This window comes from Mustela putorius, unplaced genomic scaffold (genome assembly GCF_011764305.1).
Source record: "Mustela putorius furo isolate JIRA1106 unplaced genomic scaffold, ASM1176430v1.1 tig00003834_pilon_pilon_pilon, whole genome shotgun sequence".
Lineage (NCBI taxonomy): Eukaryota > Metazoa > Chordata > Mammalia > Carnivora > Mustelidae > Mustela > Mustela putorius.
Genome location: NW_025421987.1, coordinates 92,590,297 through 92,608,396, shown reverse-complemented (window position 1 = coordinate 92,608,396; position 18,100 = coordinate 92,590,297). Strand labels below are relative to the sequence as shown.

Here is an 18,100-nt window from a genome sequence, read left to right as displayed (position 1 = left end):
CTAGTAATAAAAATATCAGGACTGGACTATCCCACAGAATAACCCTAAACAGAAATTTATAAAAAAAAATACTACCATTTTATATGAAAATAATACATATGTGAAAACATTAAACATTAAAAACATTAAAATGAGATTTCAGTATAATTTTAATTACACACAAAACTCAAGATATTTATTACAACCCAAAGTTAAAATAAGAAGGAGAAAACTAGATTGCCAGGACAATCTATGAATTAAGAATTCAAACTGCTATTCATTAAGCAGAGAACTCTTACACAGAAATTTATCGATAATGAGATCTATACTTTGGGAGGGCCAGTCCTTCCCTGAGCAAAGAGGAGACATTATCTTTTGAGTCACCCCATTTATTAGAATTGTTTGCTATTGTGTGTAGTGGCTGGGTGTTAAATTAATCCTCTGTTGACAGATGAGGGGTAGATGGGCTCACTTGCTGGGTCACTAATGAATTTTCCACTGTCTGGGGACTATCAGTTAAATCAGATGGTGCCACTTACAGGTGTATTGATCCAAGAGCTGAGATAACTGTGATTGGGTAGACACTCAAACCCTTTAACTTTGATACCCTGGTTGTGCTGATTTTCAATACAATGCAGTGACCTCCCATGTAGAAATGCCTCTTCTTTTATACTCAACATCTGCTCTATCTCCCAAAGAGAATAATGACTTGAAATAATTCCAAGAGGGAGTCCATTGATCTACTTGAGAATCCATTTTGTAGATTCTTCAATCCCAAGATCGAAGATATCCCTAATTGCCTGCTAATGCTATACTGCAAATTCAGTTCTCATTAGATTCTTATTCAATTGAAAGCCTGATCTTAAAGATAAATTTTTCTAATTTTTGTAAACATTATTTTCCCCCAGACTTTTTTCCTTTCTATTGCTTTCTCCTGATGTCATTTCTCATTTTTCATATTTCTCCTACTTTTGGAGCACAGAGCAGAATCACGAGTAAATGACATCAATCAAAGTAATTACTGTTTATTTAGGAGATGGTTAGCTATTTGGAGAAGGAGAAAAAAATAACAAATGCTGGCAATTTGGTGGGTTATAAAAATATATATATATATTTTTTTTTGACAAAAGGGGAAACACCCATTGACGTGAGAATCTGAAATACAGAGAGGTTTTAAAAATTCTAAGTATTCTTTTTCCCTATAAGGTCATAGATAGTTGAGACCTGACCATAGAATGGAAAGAAACACTTATCTCGTGTATGTATATATCTATATCTATATATATCGTAATGCCTTGATTTCCCTTATAAAATGAACAAAAGCAAAGACAAAATCAACCAACAAAATCAAATATTTTAAAAAAATATATTATTTTCTAGGCCACAGCTAGTTTTTATACCATAAACTATTTTTGTTTTATCATAAACCATTATTCACTTTCTGATATTTGTATCACTTTTTATATCTTTTTGTCCTGTGATGATAAAAATAACATTAATAATAATATTAAAAATAATGTTAGAATACTATGTCATGTCAGAAACACACTGGGCATGGGGTGCCTGGGTGGCGGAGCTGGTGAAGTGTCTGACTCTTGGTTTTGGCTCAGGTCATGATCTCAGGATCCTGAGATGGAGCCCCACATGGGGCTGTATGCTGGGTGTGTGGTCTGCTTGGGGTTCTCTTTCCCTCCCTCTGTCCCTCCCTTTTCCCCTCCCTGCTCTCACGTGCAGCTGTGCCCTGTCTCTCTCAAAAAAAAAAAAAAAAAAAAAGAGAGAGAGAGAAAAGAAAAAAAAAGGAATGCACTGGACATGATATCAGCTGATATAAAATTGGTTATGCTACTTACCAAAAATGTGTCTACAGAAAGTGGCTTTATCCTGTTAAGCCTTATTTTGCCCCTCTGTGAAGTGGAGGTATCTTTCTGTACTACGTATTTCATAAAATATATTTGAAGATCAAATTTTTAATAGATATGAAAATATTTTGAGACCCATAAAATATTAAACTTTATATTCATAAATATTTTCAATCTGCTTCTTGAGCATTTCTTTGTTTGCTTATTTGTTTGTTTACTTAGTCATCCATGAGTTTATTCATTTATTTGCACCTTGTTTCCTAAAGAACTTGCTGCTTTGATTAGATCTCCATCATAGATATTCATATATTCATTTTTCCCTAAATATCCATAATGGGGTATCAAGCCATGTTCCCCAAGTTGACATAAATTTCTGGTAACCATTTTTTCAATATTAATTATCAAGGGAAAACTGAAAAAAAAAAACCAATAAGACTACTTGTTTCTGAATACTTCTTTGAGTATTTGAACATTATGAGGATTCAACATCTTGATAAATTGCTGAGTTTCTTACATTGGAAATAAATTAAAGATTTAAATCTTATTTTGGCTATTGGGTGAACTTTAATATAGGGTGAACTTTAATCCCTTTTCCTTTTCTAGACTGAAATAAACTGATAGGTTATGTTGGAAAGATAAATTGTGTGTGAAACACACCTTCTGGTTCATTGATAAATATGTCATGTGGATAGAAGCCAAAGCTTCATTAAAGTCCCAATGTATTATAGCTCTTCCTCATTTTTTATCTATCATCCTTAACATTCAGTACATGGTACCTTTACAGGGTAGTACGTGGCAAGATTTTATAAGACACATTGACTCTGTCTTCTTCACATTATTTATGTGATGGATTACTGAAAGCTTTTTCAGCATATTTCTGGGTAAAAAATTAATCTTATGGAACTGAACTTCCAAAGTCCTCATTTGATATAGACATAACTCATTCATCCAAAGCTCATCAAAGATAATATGAGCTTAAAAATAATTAATTTTGGTAAAATCCTACATAAGCAAGCTGTCTAGATCTATCTACCTTTATGTCTATCTACCGCTATCTCTTGAGACTGAGACTTGAAGACAGGGAGATGTCCCATGCAATTTCTTCATAACAGCTTTATTAATATATAATTCATGTACCATGAAGTTCATCCTTTTAAGGTGTACAGTTCAGTGATGATTAGAGTTGTACACCCATCACTACTTTCAAATCCTAGAACACTTTCATCACTGCAGGAGAAAACCCCATATCCATTACTCCAAATTTCCCCTTTATACCAGCCCCCGACAACTATTAATCTATATTTTGTCTCTAAGGATTTTCTTATCACTATTTCATATTGATGGAATCATACACTCTATGGTCTTTTGTGCCTGACTTATTGCACTTACGATGACCTGAAGTTCATCTATATTGTAATCATATTGGTATATCATTCTTTTTATGTATGCATAGTACTCCATTGTATGGATATCCCCAGTTTTGTTTATCCATTCCATGAGCTCTTACATTCATCAAAGTACCTCATGGATCCCTCCTCTAACCTTCCAGAAGAGAGTACTTCTGGTGGAAAAATTAGCTATGAATCACAACTCATTAATTTATAGTAATTGAGAGGAAAGCACTCTTTTAGATACCATACGGTGCTGGAAATGAGAAAAATCTAGGTTTCTTTTGTAGATGTTTCTCCCCCTTGTCCCCTAATGAAATGTGATTTCCTGCTCTGATTGAATGATTGATTGACTGATATTATATATTAAGCTATATTCATCACTGGATGAATAGCTCTGCTTATATTTGCCTCTTCCTACTGCTGCATTCTAGGCTCATCCATTATGCTCTTGAATACAACAAACTCTAGCCTCAGGTCTTCACATATGCTGTTCCCACTTGGAGTGTCCTTCACTTAGCTCACCCTTTATCAGGTATGATTCTTAGCTTAAATGCCCTTTATCTCAGAGAGTCTTTTCCTGACCATCCCCTACCTCCCAACCCAGTGTAGATTATATGACCCAATTATTTCTTTATTTGTTTTAAAGCACACAATGCTTTTCCTCTCTGGCAGTTAACACAACTTGTAATTGCAAATGTATTTGTATGCTCCAATATATAGCCTCTCCTAGGATGTTGGCTCCAAGAGGGTTGGACTTTTTATAACCTGTTTTTTTAAATGCCATATCCCTGGTGTCTAAAACAGTTTGTGACATACAATAGGCATTCCGTAAATACTTGTTGAACAAACAATTGGTTTTAATTACCACCCGTGCCCTGATGACTTCGTACTTGGCATCCCTTTCCCAGACCTATCTGATGATCCATTCTAGTGTGGGCTTCCGTGCTGACATCTCTATTTGGGTGTTCCTCAGGGTACACCAAAGCCTGCCTTTTTAAACTCAGTCTCATTATCTTTCCTCTCCAACTTTGCTTCTACCTTCCCACTTTACTGATTTCTTATTATCTAAGCCAGAAACCTGAGGATCACCTTAGAGTCTTTTCTCTCTTTAGGCCCTTCATACTAATTGGTCATAAAGTTCATTGGATGCTGTCTTTTAAGTATTTCAATTAATAGGTTTTTATTTCCACTGCCACTACCTTAGTTCAAGTTCAGGTTCTCATTTTCTCAGTTGTGCAGCTGTGATATCTTTTAACTTCTCTCTTTCTCTCTCTCTGTCCCCCTTCCTTCCTCTCTTTCTGGTCGTATTCAATGCATACTCCTCACCACTGTGGTCTAAGTCTAAAATTTGACTCTGTCACTCTGCTTCACAGTCTTTAGCCCTTGTCCTTTCCCTCCAGGCAAGGTGCCAACCTCATTGCTTGGCCTGCATGACCCTTTCTGCCTCTTCAGCTTCAGCAGGAGCCATTTTTACTCACAAATTCCAGTGACACCAGATTGCTTTCCGTCTCCCAAATGTGCTGTTTTCTTAAAACACTGCACCCTTCCCGTAGGGCTTTCTTGATCCACAAAGCCCTATTTCTCTTATCTGTTAACAGACTTCCAGTCATCTTTTCAGATTCTGCCCATGTGCCATCTGTTCCTCAAGGATTAGGCTAACTGCCCCCGGAAGAGTTCAAGCTCCTCCTGTCTGCTCCACAGCACCATGTAGGTACCAGAATCACAGCTTGTAGCTATTATTCACATTGCTTGTTATGCACGAGCACTTCACATTACTTTGAATGTTGTGGCAGATGTCTCTCCCACGTACTAGACACAAGCTTTCTGAGGGCAAAAGCTGTGCTCTTCTGAGGGCTTGGACTTTGGGTGATGACCAACATGGGTTCTAATCCCCATCCCTATTTGCAGTCCTGGGGTGGGCTGTTAAACATTTTAAGTGAGAAGATGTGTGTGGTTCCTAGTACACTACCTGAAATACAGTAAGCATTTAGTAGTGACAGTCATTATTGATCATATTACTTTTAATAGTGGAAGTCACTAGGCATAGGACAGTAAACTGTATGGCGACAACGTTTGTTGAATTAATGATTAAATAAAAATTCCCTTCATTTTCGGTGAATCATGACTAAACATCAATAAAGTAAAGGAGGAGTCACAAAAAGCTGTAAGCTGGGTCCATAAAGACAGCTGCACCAAACAAACGGAAGTGATCTGCGTAAAAGGATTTGGTCTTCAGTGTTAGAGAGAGGGCTGGGGGAGTCAGGCTCTGCTTCCACCCAGCTCTGCTGAAGGCCACATCTGAGAATTTTAGAGAATTCACACAGGACTCCATGATTCATCAGGCATGGCCCAGTAAGCTCTTTAATGAAGTTGTGTGTGTGTGTGTGTTTTTTAAGGAGTCTTCTAAAAATATAAATACATGATATTAATAGGAACAAAACACCTAAACACATATTTACAATTTTGCAATGGTTGTTACCAACTAAAAGTGGTTATTAAAGGAGGCAATATGATTGATGAGAATTATCTGGACATGAAGTGCCAGAAAACTCAGGTTTTATCTCTGGATAGGTTCTTTTACTTCTTCAAACCTCTATATTTTATGTATAAAAGTTTGACCTGGCAGTTCCCTTAGGTTCTTTTAAACTAAAAAGTTCTAAGGTTACTTGAGTTACTCTTCAAATAGGGTGTCAGTGATATCCCCGAACAATAAAATGCCCAAGCAATCAAGACCCATTTTAGTGAAACCTAACTGATGCTGTTTATTATGATATAGGAATAAAACTTTCTCATCTTCTATTGTTTCACCCAAATTCAGGTATCAAAAACTCTCTATCGTATAATAAACTTTTCTGTTGTTTTAAACCTATGGGCTAGCAACAGTAAGAAGTGAAAATTATTTATAATCCTGTAACTCATATAAAACAGTGAAAACCGGAAGAATGGAGGAATAAGAGAAGTGCTATTGGAAATGGCCACCAATAAAATGCATGGGGAGTTCAGAGGAGTAGAAGGCAGGACATGAGACTGGCAGGACAAGAGAATGAAAAGTAACAGGGAAAGACATTCATGTCATTCAGAAAGTACAAAGAGGAAAAAGCATAATGTGATGTCTTAGGAGTAGGTTGAGGGATAGTGAGCATAATTTGCATGAAGATATAAAAATCTAGGCTGAGGCCGGATTGCAAGCAAATTAAATGTATACACAGTCTTTACTTTCAAGACTCACATTGAGCAAAATCCCCTCTGGTGACAGCTTCATCACTGATTAAGAATTGGACTAGATGGTTTGCAATTTTCCATCCAATCATAATGTTCTTCGATTTTATAATTCTCCAGCATGCCAGGATCAAATAAATATGTATTCCAACTAGCTATAGATAGTTAGAAAGATGATAAATGGGTATATAGATAGATAGATAAGAAATTCTCGAGTCTTTCTTTTCTCTCTCTCTCTCTCATCTGTCATCTTTTCTAGAGAATTCCCAAATGTTTCCAGAAAATTGGAAGAGTAAAGAATTGCCCTAATAGTTTTAACTCTAATTCTGTATTATTATTATTTTTCAAAATCACGTTTACCAACTATGTACAAATTTTGTGCAACATAAAATCCTTTCAAGAAACATGTATTCATTTTGAATATGTTGCAAGGAAGTTTGCTATTGGTAAGAAAATGTCACTGACAGCTGGTCATAGCATTCAGTAGTAAAAAGAAAGAAAGGGAAAGAGAAGCAGAGTAGCACTCCAGATGGATTTGTCAGGACATTCCTAGTCCCTCATCGAGTACCTGCCAGTGCTGGCGTAGTGACAGTGGTGATGTCGTCCATCATTTTCTTGAAACTGCAAATAAATGGCTCTTTAAAATGGACTTCATGGTAAGTGCTACACTGACCTTAGATTAACATTTAATGGGAAATTCTCTTTTCCTTGGGGATAGTTGGAGCCTTGTGAAATCTTACCTGAAATAGGAAGAGGCAATTCTTACTGACAGGAGATGCTGCCACTTAAATTATCCTATGTTAGTCTGGAAATAGAAAAAAGCTTATTCTTTGAATGAGTAATATATGTGCATGGTACTGATTTCAAAAAACAACAACAAAAATAATGTATGTCTCTTAAGTCCCTCTTTATTTAATAAGAGATAAAACCCTTTTTAGGTAGGCTTCCAGAGATAATCTTGCATAGTAAAGAATTCAAACTTGTGTGTTTCTATCATCCTTTATTTGTTTTTGGCTTTTTCAGTCTCAACTGTGAGGTTTTCTTTGTTTGTTTGTTTGTTTGTTTGTATTTCTTTCTTCAGAGGAGAGTTCTTCTTTCTCAGGAGCTTCTGGGTTCTGGGATAGGGCAGGGATCTTCTGCTTGGTGCCCCATGCTCTCAGGAAAGTCATTTGAATGCTCTGAGGCTCAGTTTCCCCCTCTGAAAAGCAGAAATATGGGCACCTCCTATGCATTCTGTGAGAGATGAATGGATTAATAGATGTGAAAATGTTTCAAACAGTAAAGAACTCTATAGATGTGGTTTGAGAAGGGAGTGGTAACTATTGAAAAGTCAGGAAAAATTCTCAGCCATTTGATATTTTCTATGAAACAGTTTGATGAGCTATGGCTTTGTAAATAAAATACAGAAGGACGGAAATCAAACTTTGAGTGTCTCTAGTTTATAAATGAAAGTTAATCTATTTACAGACACACATAAAAATATATCTCCAAAACATGCCTTACAAAGGAGTAAGCAAATTTCCTGTGAAGAACTGGAGAATGAATGTTTGAGGTTTAGTGAACCTGTCATAGTATGAAAGCTGCTGTAGATGATGAGCAAACAAATGAGCGTAGCTGTGTTCCAATAAAACTTTATTTATGTACACTGATATTTGATTTTCATGTAATTTTCACTTATGAAAAATATCATTCTCTTTATTATATTTCAGCTATTTAAAAATGTTAAAATCATGTTTAACTCTTAGTGCAAACATGTAAGGACTGCCAGCTAGGTTTGGTCCTTAGGCCATAGTTTGCCAACCGCTCACTGAGAGCAAATTCTTAGAAAAATGAACTTTTCCCAATCAAAAATTTGATCTGCTTAGTTACTCTTTTTGGGGAGAACATTTGATGTTCTTACTTTACAGGAGACCATGAGTATCTTTGCATTTTCTACTCTCTTAATTTATTAACTTACTTATGTACTTCTTTATCTCAATCCTAGTTGATTAGTTTTTTATTGAATATAACTAACATGGAGTCTTATATTAGTTTTAGATGTGTATCATTGTGATTCAACAATTCCGTACTCAGTGCTCATCAAGACAGGTGTACCTTTAATCCCCTTTATCTATTCCATCCATCCTCTTACTCATCTCTCCTCTGGCAACCATTAGTTTGTTTTCCACATTGAAAAGTCTGGTTTTTTGTTTGTCTCCTTTTTCTTCGTTTACTTGTTTGTTTTGTTTCTTAAATTCCCCATATGAGCGAAATCATACAGTATTGGTCTTTCTCTGACTGACTTAACTTCATTTAGCATTATACCCTTTATGTCTATCCATGTTGTAGCAAAGGAAGGATTTCATTTTTTATGGCTGGGTAATATTCCACTGTATATATACACCACATCTTTATCCATTCATCTGTCGATGAACACTTGGATTGCTTCCTTAATTTGGCAATTGTAAATAATGCTGCTATAAACATGGAGGTGCCTGTATCTTTTTGAATTAGTGTTTTCATTTTCTTTGGGTAAATACCCAGTAGTGGAATTACTGGGTCATACGGTAATTCTATTTTTAACTTTTTGAGGAACCTCTGTATTGTTTTCCCCAGTGGCTGCATCAATATGCATTCCCACCACCAGTGCACAAAGGTTCCGTTTTCTCCATATCCTTGCCAATACTTGGGGTTTCTTCTGTTTTTGATTTTGGACATTGTGATAGGTGTGATGTGATATCCCATTGTGGTTTTGATTTGGATTTCTCTGATGATTAGTGATTTTGAGCATCTTTTTGTGTGTCTACTAGCCATCTGGATGTCTTCTTCAGAAGAAAATGTCTATTTTAGGTCTTCTAACCATTTTTAAATTGGATTATTTGTGGGTTTCTGTTTTTGCTCTTTTTTTTTTTTTGGTTTTGGTTTGAGTTGTATAAATCCTTTATATATTTTGTATGTTAACCCTTTATCAATTATATTATTTGTGAATATCTTCTTACATTCAGTGGGTTGTCTTTATGTTTTGTTGATAGTTTCCTTTGCTGTGAAAAAGCTTTTTATTTTTGGTGTAGTCCCGATAGCTTGATTTGGTTTTGTTTCCCTCGCCTGAAGAAATATATCTGGAAAAATGTTTCTGTGACTGATGTCAAGAAATTACTGCTTATGTTTTCTTCTAGGAGTTTTATGGACTTAACTAACGTTGACCTGACTGTGTGAATCAGGTGGGCAGGCTTCCTGAAAAATGAAGGGCATATATTAAACAATGTTTTGGGAGCTTTCCTTTTCTCATATTTTGTGGCATAGTGGTTCTGGATTACCTCTTTCTGTTGGAGTCCATCTTTATTTATATGTGATACATAAAATGCACCTATGAAAGCTTTTCTCCCAGCAAGCTTTGGGCTTCTAATACTTCAAATACATTTACGCTAGACATTGATTTCTGCACCTTGATGGATTTAGCTTTCCCGGTTCTGAAGTTTCTCTGTATTAGATGAGATGTTTTTGCATTGATTCTTAAATGCATCCTAGGTATCACTTGGGGGCACTTGCCATGTTATCACTGCATTGCCCGGTAGGATCTGGAAACATTTTACTTTGGTGGGATTTTTCCTGTCCAGTATTTCCACAAGTGTGAGCTGCAAGTCATACTGAATGAGTACATCTACAAAACAAAACTAATATCCACCTTGTGGGCATGTGGTGAAACTTAATTAGTTAATGCTTCTAAAGAACTTTTTAAATTCATGGATAAAATGCATTATTCAGTTGCTAAGAGCTATTATTGTTTATTATTTCCTTCAGGTATTTCCCAGCAGGTGCTTTGCTACTAGGATTATAATGTCTGTAATTTTGAAACAAGTTGACATTTGCATTTGTTTGCAGAGTGCATGAAGCTACAGGTCGCATTTTATTGAAATCTTCCCCTCCTTCCATCCAAAGTAATTAGGTGCTCAGTTACAGCCTCCTTCTCTTAGATGTTCATACAGTTTATTAGTGTTTAATAGTAACATCACCATCAGGGTAAGAAAGAATCAATAGAAGAACTTTTTCCAATTAGATTAAGTGATTTTAGTAGTAGATCTATGTTAATAATTTGCTAATTATAAGACTGCATCTAAAGGGATAGAAAAAATGTTATATCCAATGATTTACTAATATTCGTAAGTTGACCTTTTATGTTGGTTGACACAATAGTGTTCGGGTAAGAGCTATTGGATACAGACCCCAAGTCACTCTTCTATAATGTGTACATGGTCTGGGAAGAGCTTGAGATTTTTAGATGTTGTGCCATTTAATGCCCACTTGCAAAACTGTGAAAGCCAGCAAGCTTGTTATAATAGAAAGAACACTGAGCCAGCATCAAGTTGCTCCCTTAGAGACTCAGCTCTTCCCCTTCTTTGCAAATTTCTTCTCTTTCTGGGTCTCAGGCTCCTTATCAAATTGGACTATATTGTTGGTTTTCAAACTGTATCCCTTGAAATTTAAGATTCTGAACAGAGGCTTCAGGTTTTCTAACCTGTTAGAAACCTGTTATTTTAAATATTTCCCAACAAATGTCAGAGAATTATATGCCCAAAGACCCCATTTATTGCTTTTTCCTCTTGTATATGTTAAGATTCCTTTTAAATCTACAATCTGAAGATTTTCATTGCTTAGGAAAATTTTCAAAGACAGTTTGTGATCCAGAAGATCCCCTCCGACTCTGGAGTCTTATGATCTTGTATCTCAAGTAAAGCTGAAACATACACACACACACACATACACACACGCGCGCGCGCACTCGCACAACTATTAAAAGCAGTCTTTGAAGATTTCAGTTGTAGGCTCTGAGTCCAAAGACAAGATTAATTCCTGAGGTTTATGCACTATAGGAGCTCTGTTAAATAAATAAAATATTCAATGAATAAATAAATAGTGTTTGAAAGGCACTCTTCGAAACTGCTACTAGAAAGCTTGGCAAATACCTGCCTTAATTTTTCTCAATGTCTGATTTCCTCCTAAGTATTTGATGTTGCCAATATTCATTTCCAGGGTTCTCTGGACTTAGGAAATCATGTAGGTGTGGTTCAAGTGGGAAAGAGCTGTAATATGCCTGCTTAAGTGCCTACTGTCCAGGAGAGTGAGTTAAGGCACAGAGGATAATAGAACTCAATAATTTGTGCTATATTAGCACTTCCCATTTCACAAGGTAGAAGCTTTTAAAATGCTAGTCCCAATGCTTATTTCTCTTTCCCCCATGAAATCCTCAGGGTTCTGACCTGCAGAAATACTTTCAGAAGCAACTGTTAAAAGCTGAATTTGCATCTTTCCATTGCAACATAGAATAAAATGATAGGCATATATGTGTGTGTGTATAATTGTGTATATATATAATTGTGTATATATATAGATATATATATGCACACATAGTATGTGTGTGTATTTTATATATTTTATATACTTATATATATAGGTATATATAGTTATATATAAGTATACGCGCGCGCACACACACACACACACACACACACACATATACTATACTATAATCATCAGTGCAAACATGCTACGATTTAGTAAGTAAGCAAACAAAAAGTAAGTGCTCAGAAACATATGTTGAATTGTGTTGATGTGACAACACCCAGTGTTGGGTCCTCTGGCTTGAACACTAACTCCATCTGTAATATTTCATGTGACTTTTGAAATTACCCCTCAATGCTCGTCTTCCCTGGGCATTGTAGAGACTCTCTGTCATTTGGAAAGATGGGTTCACTGACATCAGTTACATTGTGACAAGGGCATGGCCATAGCTGCTTGTAGGCCTTACATTTTGAGTTATTTGTACAATAAAGAGAATCCTTTGCCTGACATTTTCCACCGTGCAGTGCCTGTGGTGTGCTCTGAACATCCAGAGGCCCTCAGAGAGGTAGTGGATGGAACGGAAACTCTGCCGGTGAGGAACTTCTGTTCAGCTACCGATGCTCTTTGAGCGTGGGCAAACACTGTTCCCTGTGTACATCTCAGTTTCCTTGTCTGTGAAGTGCGGAGGTTGAGCAAGAAGATGTTTAAGGTCTGTCTTAATCCTGAAAGCTCTAGTATCAGGCACAGAGCAAATGTCAGCATCTGGATTTACACAGTATTTATTTAATGCCCAACAGTGATCCTTATGATTATTGACTGGGTATTGGACACTGTGCTAAGTTTTACTTTCATTGTGTCTTTTAAACTTTACTATAACTTCTTAAGGATACTGTTACCTATTTAAAATTTTTTAAATTTAAATTTAATTTAGTTAACATAGAGTGTATTATTAGTTTCAGAGGTAGAGTTCAGTAGTTCATCTGTTGCATAGAACACCCAGGGCTCTTTATATCACGTGCCCTCCTTAACGCCCATCACCCAGTTACCCCCTCCCCCACCTGCCTCCCCTCCAGCAACGCTGTTTGTTCCCTGTAGTGAAGAGTCTCTTCTGGTTTGCCTCCCTTTCTGTTTTCATCTTGTTTTATTTTTCCTTGCCTTCCCCTATGTTCATCTGTTTTGTTTCTTAAGTTCCACATATGAGTGAAATCATGATAATTATTTTTCTCTGACTGACTTATTTAGTTTAGTGTAATACCTTCTAGTTCCATCCATTGTTGCAAATGGCAAGATTTCATTCTTTTTGATGGTTGAGTAATATTCCTGTGTGTGTTGTGTGTGTGTGTGTGTGTGTGAGAGAGAGAGAGAGAGAGACAGAGAGAGAGACAGAGAGAATATAAATATATATATACCACATCTTCTTGGTCCATTCATCTATCGATGGGCAACTGTGTTCTTTTCATACTTTGGCAATTGTGGACAGTACACTTTTTTAACAGAGGAGGAAAGTGAGGCTTAGAGCAGGGAAATCTCTCTCTGAAAGTCACAGTTAGCAAGTAATAGAGGTGGAACTTAAGCCTGAACAATCGGACTCTAGAACCCACAATGCCATGTCAGTGCCATATTGCCTCCAACTGTTAGGGGTGCCATGCTTAGACCTGTCAGAATCCACAAAGGCCGATATGACAGAGTCCCTGTCCTCTGGTTACATTTAAGCTGAAAGGAAAGATGAGTGAAAGGGTTAAGAGAAAGGCCAGGCAGCCTGCGCTTTGGTTTCCAAAGGAGAAGGGCAGCACATGGCTATTACGGGAGTCTTAAGGAGAGGGCAATAGGAACTTGGCACCGCTGAAGTGTCATTACAAAACCAGCCAAAAGCATTGTCAGCATTTAACAAGGTTTCCATTGCCTTATCCAAAGGAATAGGAACAGGAGAGAGATGTTATAAAAAGGATAAAAGAAACGGCTATTTATCAGCTGTGTTCCCATTCATCCACAGTGGGGTTGGGCTGACAGACTCTGAAAATCAGCCCAAAGGTAGTTTGCCAGGCAGTTCAGTGCAACCCAGAGGGTCTTCGGTCACCTCCCACCTCCTCATCATTGCTATTGCCTGGTCTCTGCCTTTCCTAACAACCTGCCCATCTAGAAGGTATCCCAGTTTTTGCTTGTGCTTTCAGTTTAAAATTATACAACGGTAGAATTTTAGAACAGGCCTCTCTGATAACATCTTTATTCTTCTCCCAAACTCTGGAATCATTGGGGAAAAGTCCCCTGAAGTCACCTCTGCTGGCCAGCAAGGCTTAGTCACCTCATGGCAAAGAGGGACTGAGGAGGCAGAGCAGCCAGTAGCTAAAACTCTTCACCCTTCCTCCAAGCAGCTCTAAGACACCCACATGCATCCACACTCATTTGCAGGATACTAGCCCTTACCATACCCTTGACTCATGAAGGAGAGAAGAAACGTCACCCTTGAAGAGATTCCTGAACTCATCTGTGAAGAGCGGACTTGTGCAGATGTCCGCGTCATGAAATGATTTTGTCTTCTATTGGTTGGTGAAATTTTTGCGGCGCTGTCCAATAGAACTTTCTGCCGTGGTGGAAGTGTTTTCTGTCTGAGCCGTCCAACACATTCACCCCTGGCCAGGTGTGGCGATTGACTACCTGAAATGTCAGACTTGCAGTGAGACCGAGGAAGTGAATTTCAGATTTTATTTAATTTCAACTATCTTAAGTTTAAGTAGACACAGGTAGCTACTGGCTATAACAGGATGGGGAAGCTATGGATCAAAACATCCTAATATTCAGGACTGACAATCTAGGAAGGTCTAGTCTACTAAAGTTAACACTGGTATCCTGTTTTCCTAGTCAAAGAACATATCTTATAAGGTGGTTTCCTGTACATAATTGTATTGAGCAGACAGGTCTGGAGTGTATCATGAATACAGATTTCATAAATATTTATTGGAAGTATATGTGTGCCATTTATCCACCAGACCCCAGACTCAGCCTCAGAATCTTCTTCAGTGCATTGCTCTGGTTAGGATCCTGTGGTCAAATCTGTCAAGAGAGAGAAACTTGTTTGCCACCACTGAGGTTGGGACGAAATAGATAGTGTACTTCGATACAGATATCTTCAATGAAGGGTTGATGACCAGATGACCTTTAAAGTCTTATCATGAAAATGTATGATTCCATTAATAAAAGAGAATCAGTTCTACATCTTATCTACACTTCTTTATAAAGTTTGTCAGAAAAACCATCTCCGTAGCACTAAGATGATAGCCCCTGCCTTCAATAAATTCCTTCCTTGGACCGAGGGGGTGAGAGACCGAGTGCCGCAGCGCGGGGCGAGTGTGGTGTAAAGGAATTCATAAGCCATGGATGTATTCATGAAAGGACTTTCAAAGGCCAAGGAGGGAGTTGTGGCTGCTGCTGAAAAAACCAAACAGGGTGTGGCAGAAGCAGCAGGAAAGACAAAAGAGGGTGTTCTCTATGTAGGCTCCAAAACCAAGGAAGGAGTAGTTCATGGTGTGACAACAGTGGCTGAGAAGACCAAAGAGCAAGTGACAAATGTGGGTGAGGCGGTGGTGACGGGGGTGACAGCAGTAGCACAGAAGACTGTGGAGGGAGCAGGGAGCATTGCAGCTGCCACTGGCTTTGGCAAAAAGGATCAGCTGGGCAAGAGTGAAGAAGGAGGCCCACAGGAAGGAATTCTGGAAGATATGCCAGTTGATCCTGACAATGAAGCATATGAAATGCCTTCTGAGGAAGGGTATCAAGACTATGAACCCGAAGCCAAGAAATACTTTTGCTCCCAGTTTCTTGAGACCTACTGACAGATGTTCCATCCTGTACAAGTACTCAGTTCCAACATGCCCAGTCATGACGTTTTCTCACAGTTTTTACAGTGTATTTTAAACTCTTCCATCAGCAGTCATTGAAGTTATCTGTACCTGCCCCTACGCAGCATTTCAGTGCTTCCCTCTCACTGAAGTGATTATACGGTAGCAGGGTCCTTGTGTGCTATGTGGATATTGTGGCTTCAAATCTAAAATGTTAAATTAAAACACCTAAGTGACTACCACTTATTTCTAAATCTTCACTATTTTTTGTTGCTGTTATTGAGAAGTTGTGATTTACTATCATATATTATAAGATTTCTAGGTGTCTTTTAATGATTATTTCTGTTTTAAAATAATGATGTGTTGTGAAATTTGTTAATATATATAATACTTAAAAACATGTGAGCATGAAACTATGCACCTATAAATATTAACTATGAAATTTAAAAAAATAATAAAAAAAAATAAATTCCTTCCTTCTCCAGAGACATAGAATAGGAAGATGCAGGTGAACCAAAGATTTTAAAGAATGAACTTATCGGCTTAAAAGATGTCAAACGACTGATCTCTTTTGTTGCTGGCTTAGTGTATAAACAGACTCAGGCCAAGTCACAGCCATTTTAAACATTTATTAAGGTCATGCACTGTTAGGTCCTGGTATACCGAAGGGCTTCAATGCCAAGTTATTTAAGATTATAAAGTGACATTGCAAAATCAACAGGGTTTTACTGTGTTGTCCCTAAGTAAGCAGTAATGCTTTATGAGAGATATATCTATACCTATATAAAAAATCAATTTTCGCCTCACAACTGTGGTGATTTTAATGATTTGGCAGTGATGTTCTTAAACACCACCAGGCTTGGCCTACAGGAAGAAGAGTAATGAGTATGGAGGTACTTGAAAAAAATTTCAAACATTCTAATCCCTGAAACAGAGGCTGGGTGATTAAGACAGCACCTAAACCCGTGGTATAGCTTAGATTTTTTAAACTGTTAGAATATTTTCCAATTATTTTCTGATTGTAGGAATAGGTCATGGCATTTAGAAAACAATTCTCATTTCTTATAATTATGAGCTTATAATTAAAATCAGTTATTTTTTAAAGCTCTCGTAATTAGTTCATTCTTAAATGTATGTATTAATTTATTCATTTATGGATGATTGCACAAAACTCTGGTAGAAAGTATAGTTCTATGTATTACTCTAAGAGATAGTAAGTTGTGAGCGGTCCTCTCTAATAAGAGTTTGGCTTCTACTTTTGGAGCTAGGCATATGTGTGTGTGTGTGTGTGTGTGTGTGTGTATGTGTGTGTGTGTGCATGTGTATGTGTATATATATATAGAAAAAGGAGGGGGAAGGGAAAGAGGAGAGGAAAAAGGGGGGGTAGGATAAACTCTTATTCAAATTAGATTTTGGTTAGTAACATCTTAAAATGAAGAGGCAATCCTTGGGAATTGAGGGGATAAAGAGAATAGCTATCTGCCTTTGGCCTTTAGGGATTTAAAAGATATAGACTCCTCAGATCCTTGGGTCTCAGCTCCCCAGCCTATTAGCTGTCTGATTTTTGGAAATCATTTAACCCTTTTATAGTGGGTTGAGTAATGTCACTCCAAATTCATATCTACCCTGAGCCTGAAAATGTGACTTTACGTAGAAATAGTGTCTTTGTTGATGTTATTAAGATGAGGTCATGGGTGCCTTGGGTGGCTCAGTTGGTTAAGCCTCTGCCTTTGGTTCAGTCATGATCTCAGGGTCCTGGGATTGAGTCCCTTGTCTGGCTCCCTGCTCAGCAGGGAGCCTGCTCCTCCCTGTTCTTCTGCCCCTCCTCCTGCTTGTGCTCACGCGCGCGCTCTCTCTCTCTCTGTCTCAAATAAATAAATAAAATCTTAAAAAAAAAATGTGGTCATACTAGGTTTTATTTTTTAAAGATTTTATGTATTTATGTAAGAGAGAGAATGAGAGAGAGCAAGCATGAGAGGGGTGAAGGTCGGAGGGAGAAGCAGACTGCCTGCTGAGTTGGGAGCCCAATGTGGGACTTGATCCTGGGACTCCAGGATCATGGCCTGAGCTGAAGGCAGTCGCTTAACCAACTGAGCCACCCAAGTGCCCAAGGTCACACTAGAATTGAGTGGGCTTTAAATCAAATGACTGGCATCTTCTTAAGAAGAGGGGAGGACACACAGAGGAAAATGTCACGTGAAGGCAAAGGCAGATACATCTACAAACTAAGGAGCAGCAAGGATTGCCAGCACCCACCAGAAGCCAGGAAAAAGGCCCTGAACAGATTCTCCCTCAGAGCTCCCAGAAGGAACCAACTATGCCAGTGCCTTAATTTCAGACTTCTGGCTTATAGAACTCTAAGAGACTAAATTTCTGTTGTTTTAAACCACCCAGTTTGTGGTACTTTGTTATGGCAGCTGTAAGAAATGCATATACTTCCAAACTTTAATTTCCTTTATTATAAAATGGGTATGATGATACTTATCATCTGAGGGTT

At 37.6% G+C, this 18,100-nt stretch overlaps 2 protein-coding genes across 2 annotated transcripts in view; both read left to right on the top strand.

Moving 5' to 3' along the window:
* Nucleotides 1–18,100, top strand: part of FGF12 (fibroblast growth factor 12) — a 561,802-nt gene that overhangs the window by 67,860 nt on the left and 475,842 nt on the right. The window lies entirely within an intron of this gene.
* Nucleotides 15,078–15,849, top strand: LOC101685848 (alpha-synuclein-like). The gene has a single exon (XM_045088727.1). The coding sequence runs from the start codon at nt 15,139–15,141 to the stop codon at nt 15,595–15,597; it is 459 nt and encodes a 152-aa protein (XP_044944662.1). The 5' UTR covers nt 15,078–15,138; the 3' UTR covers nt 15,598–15,849.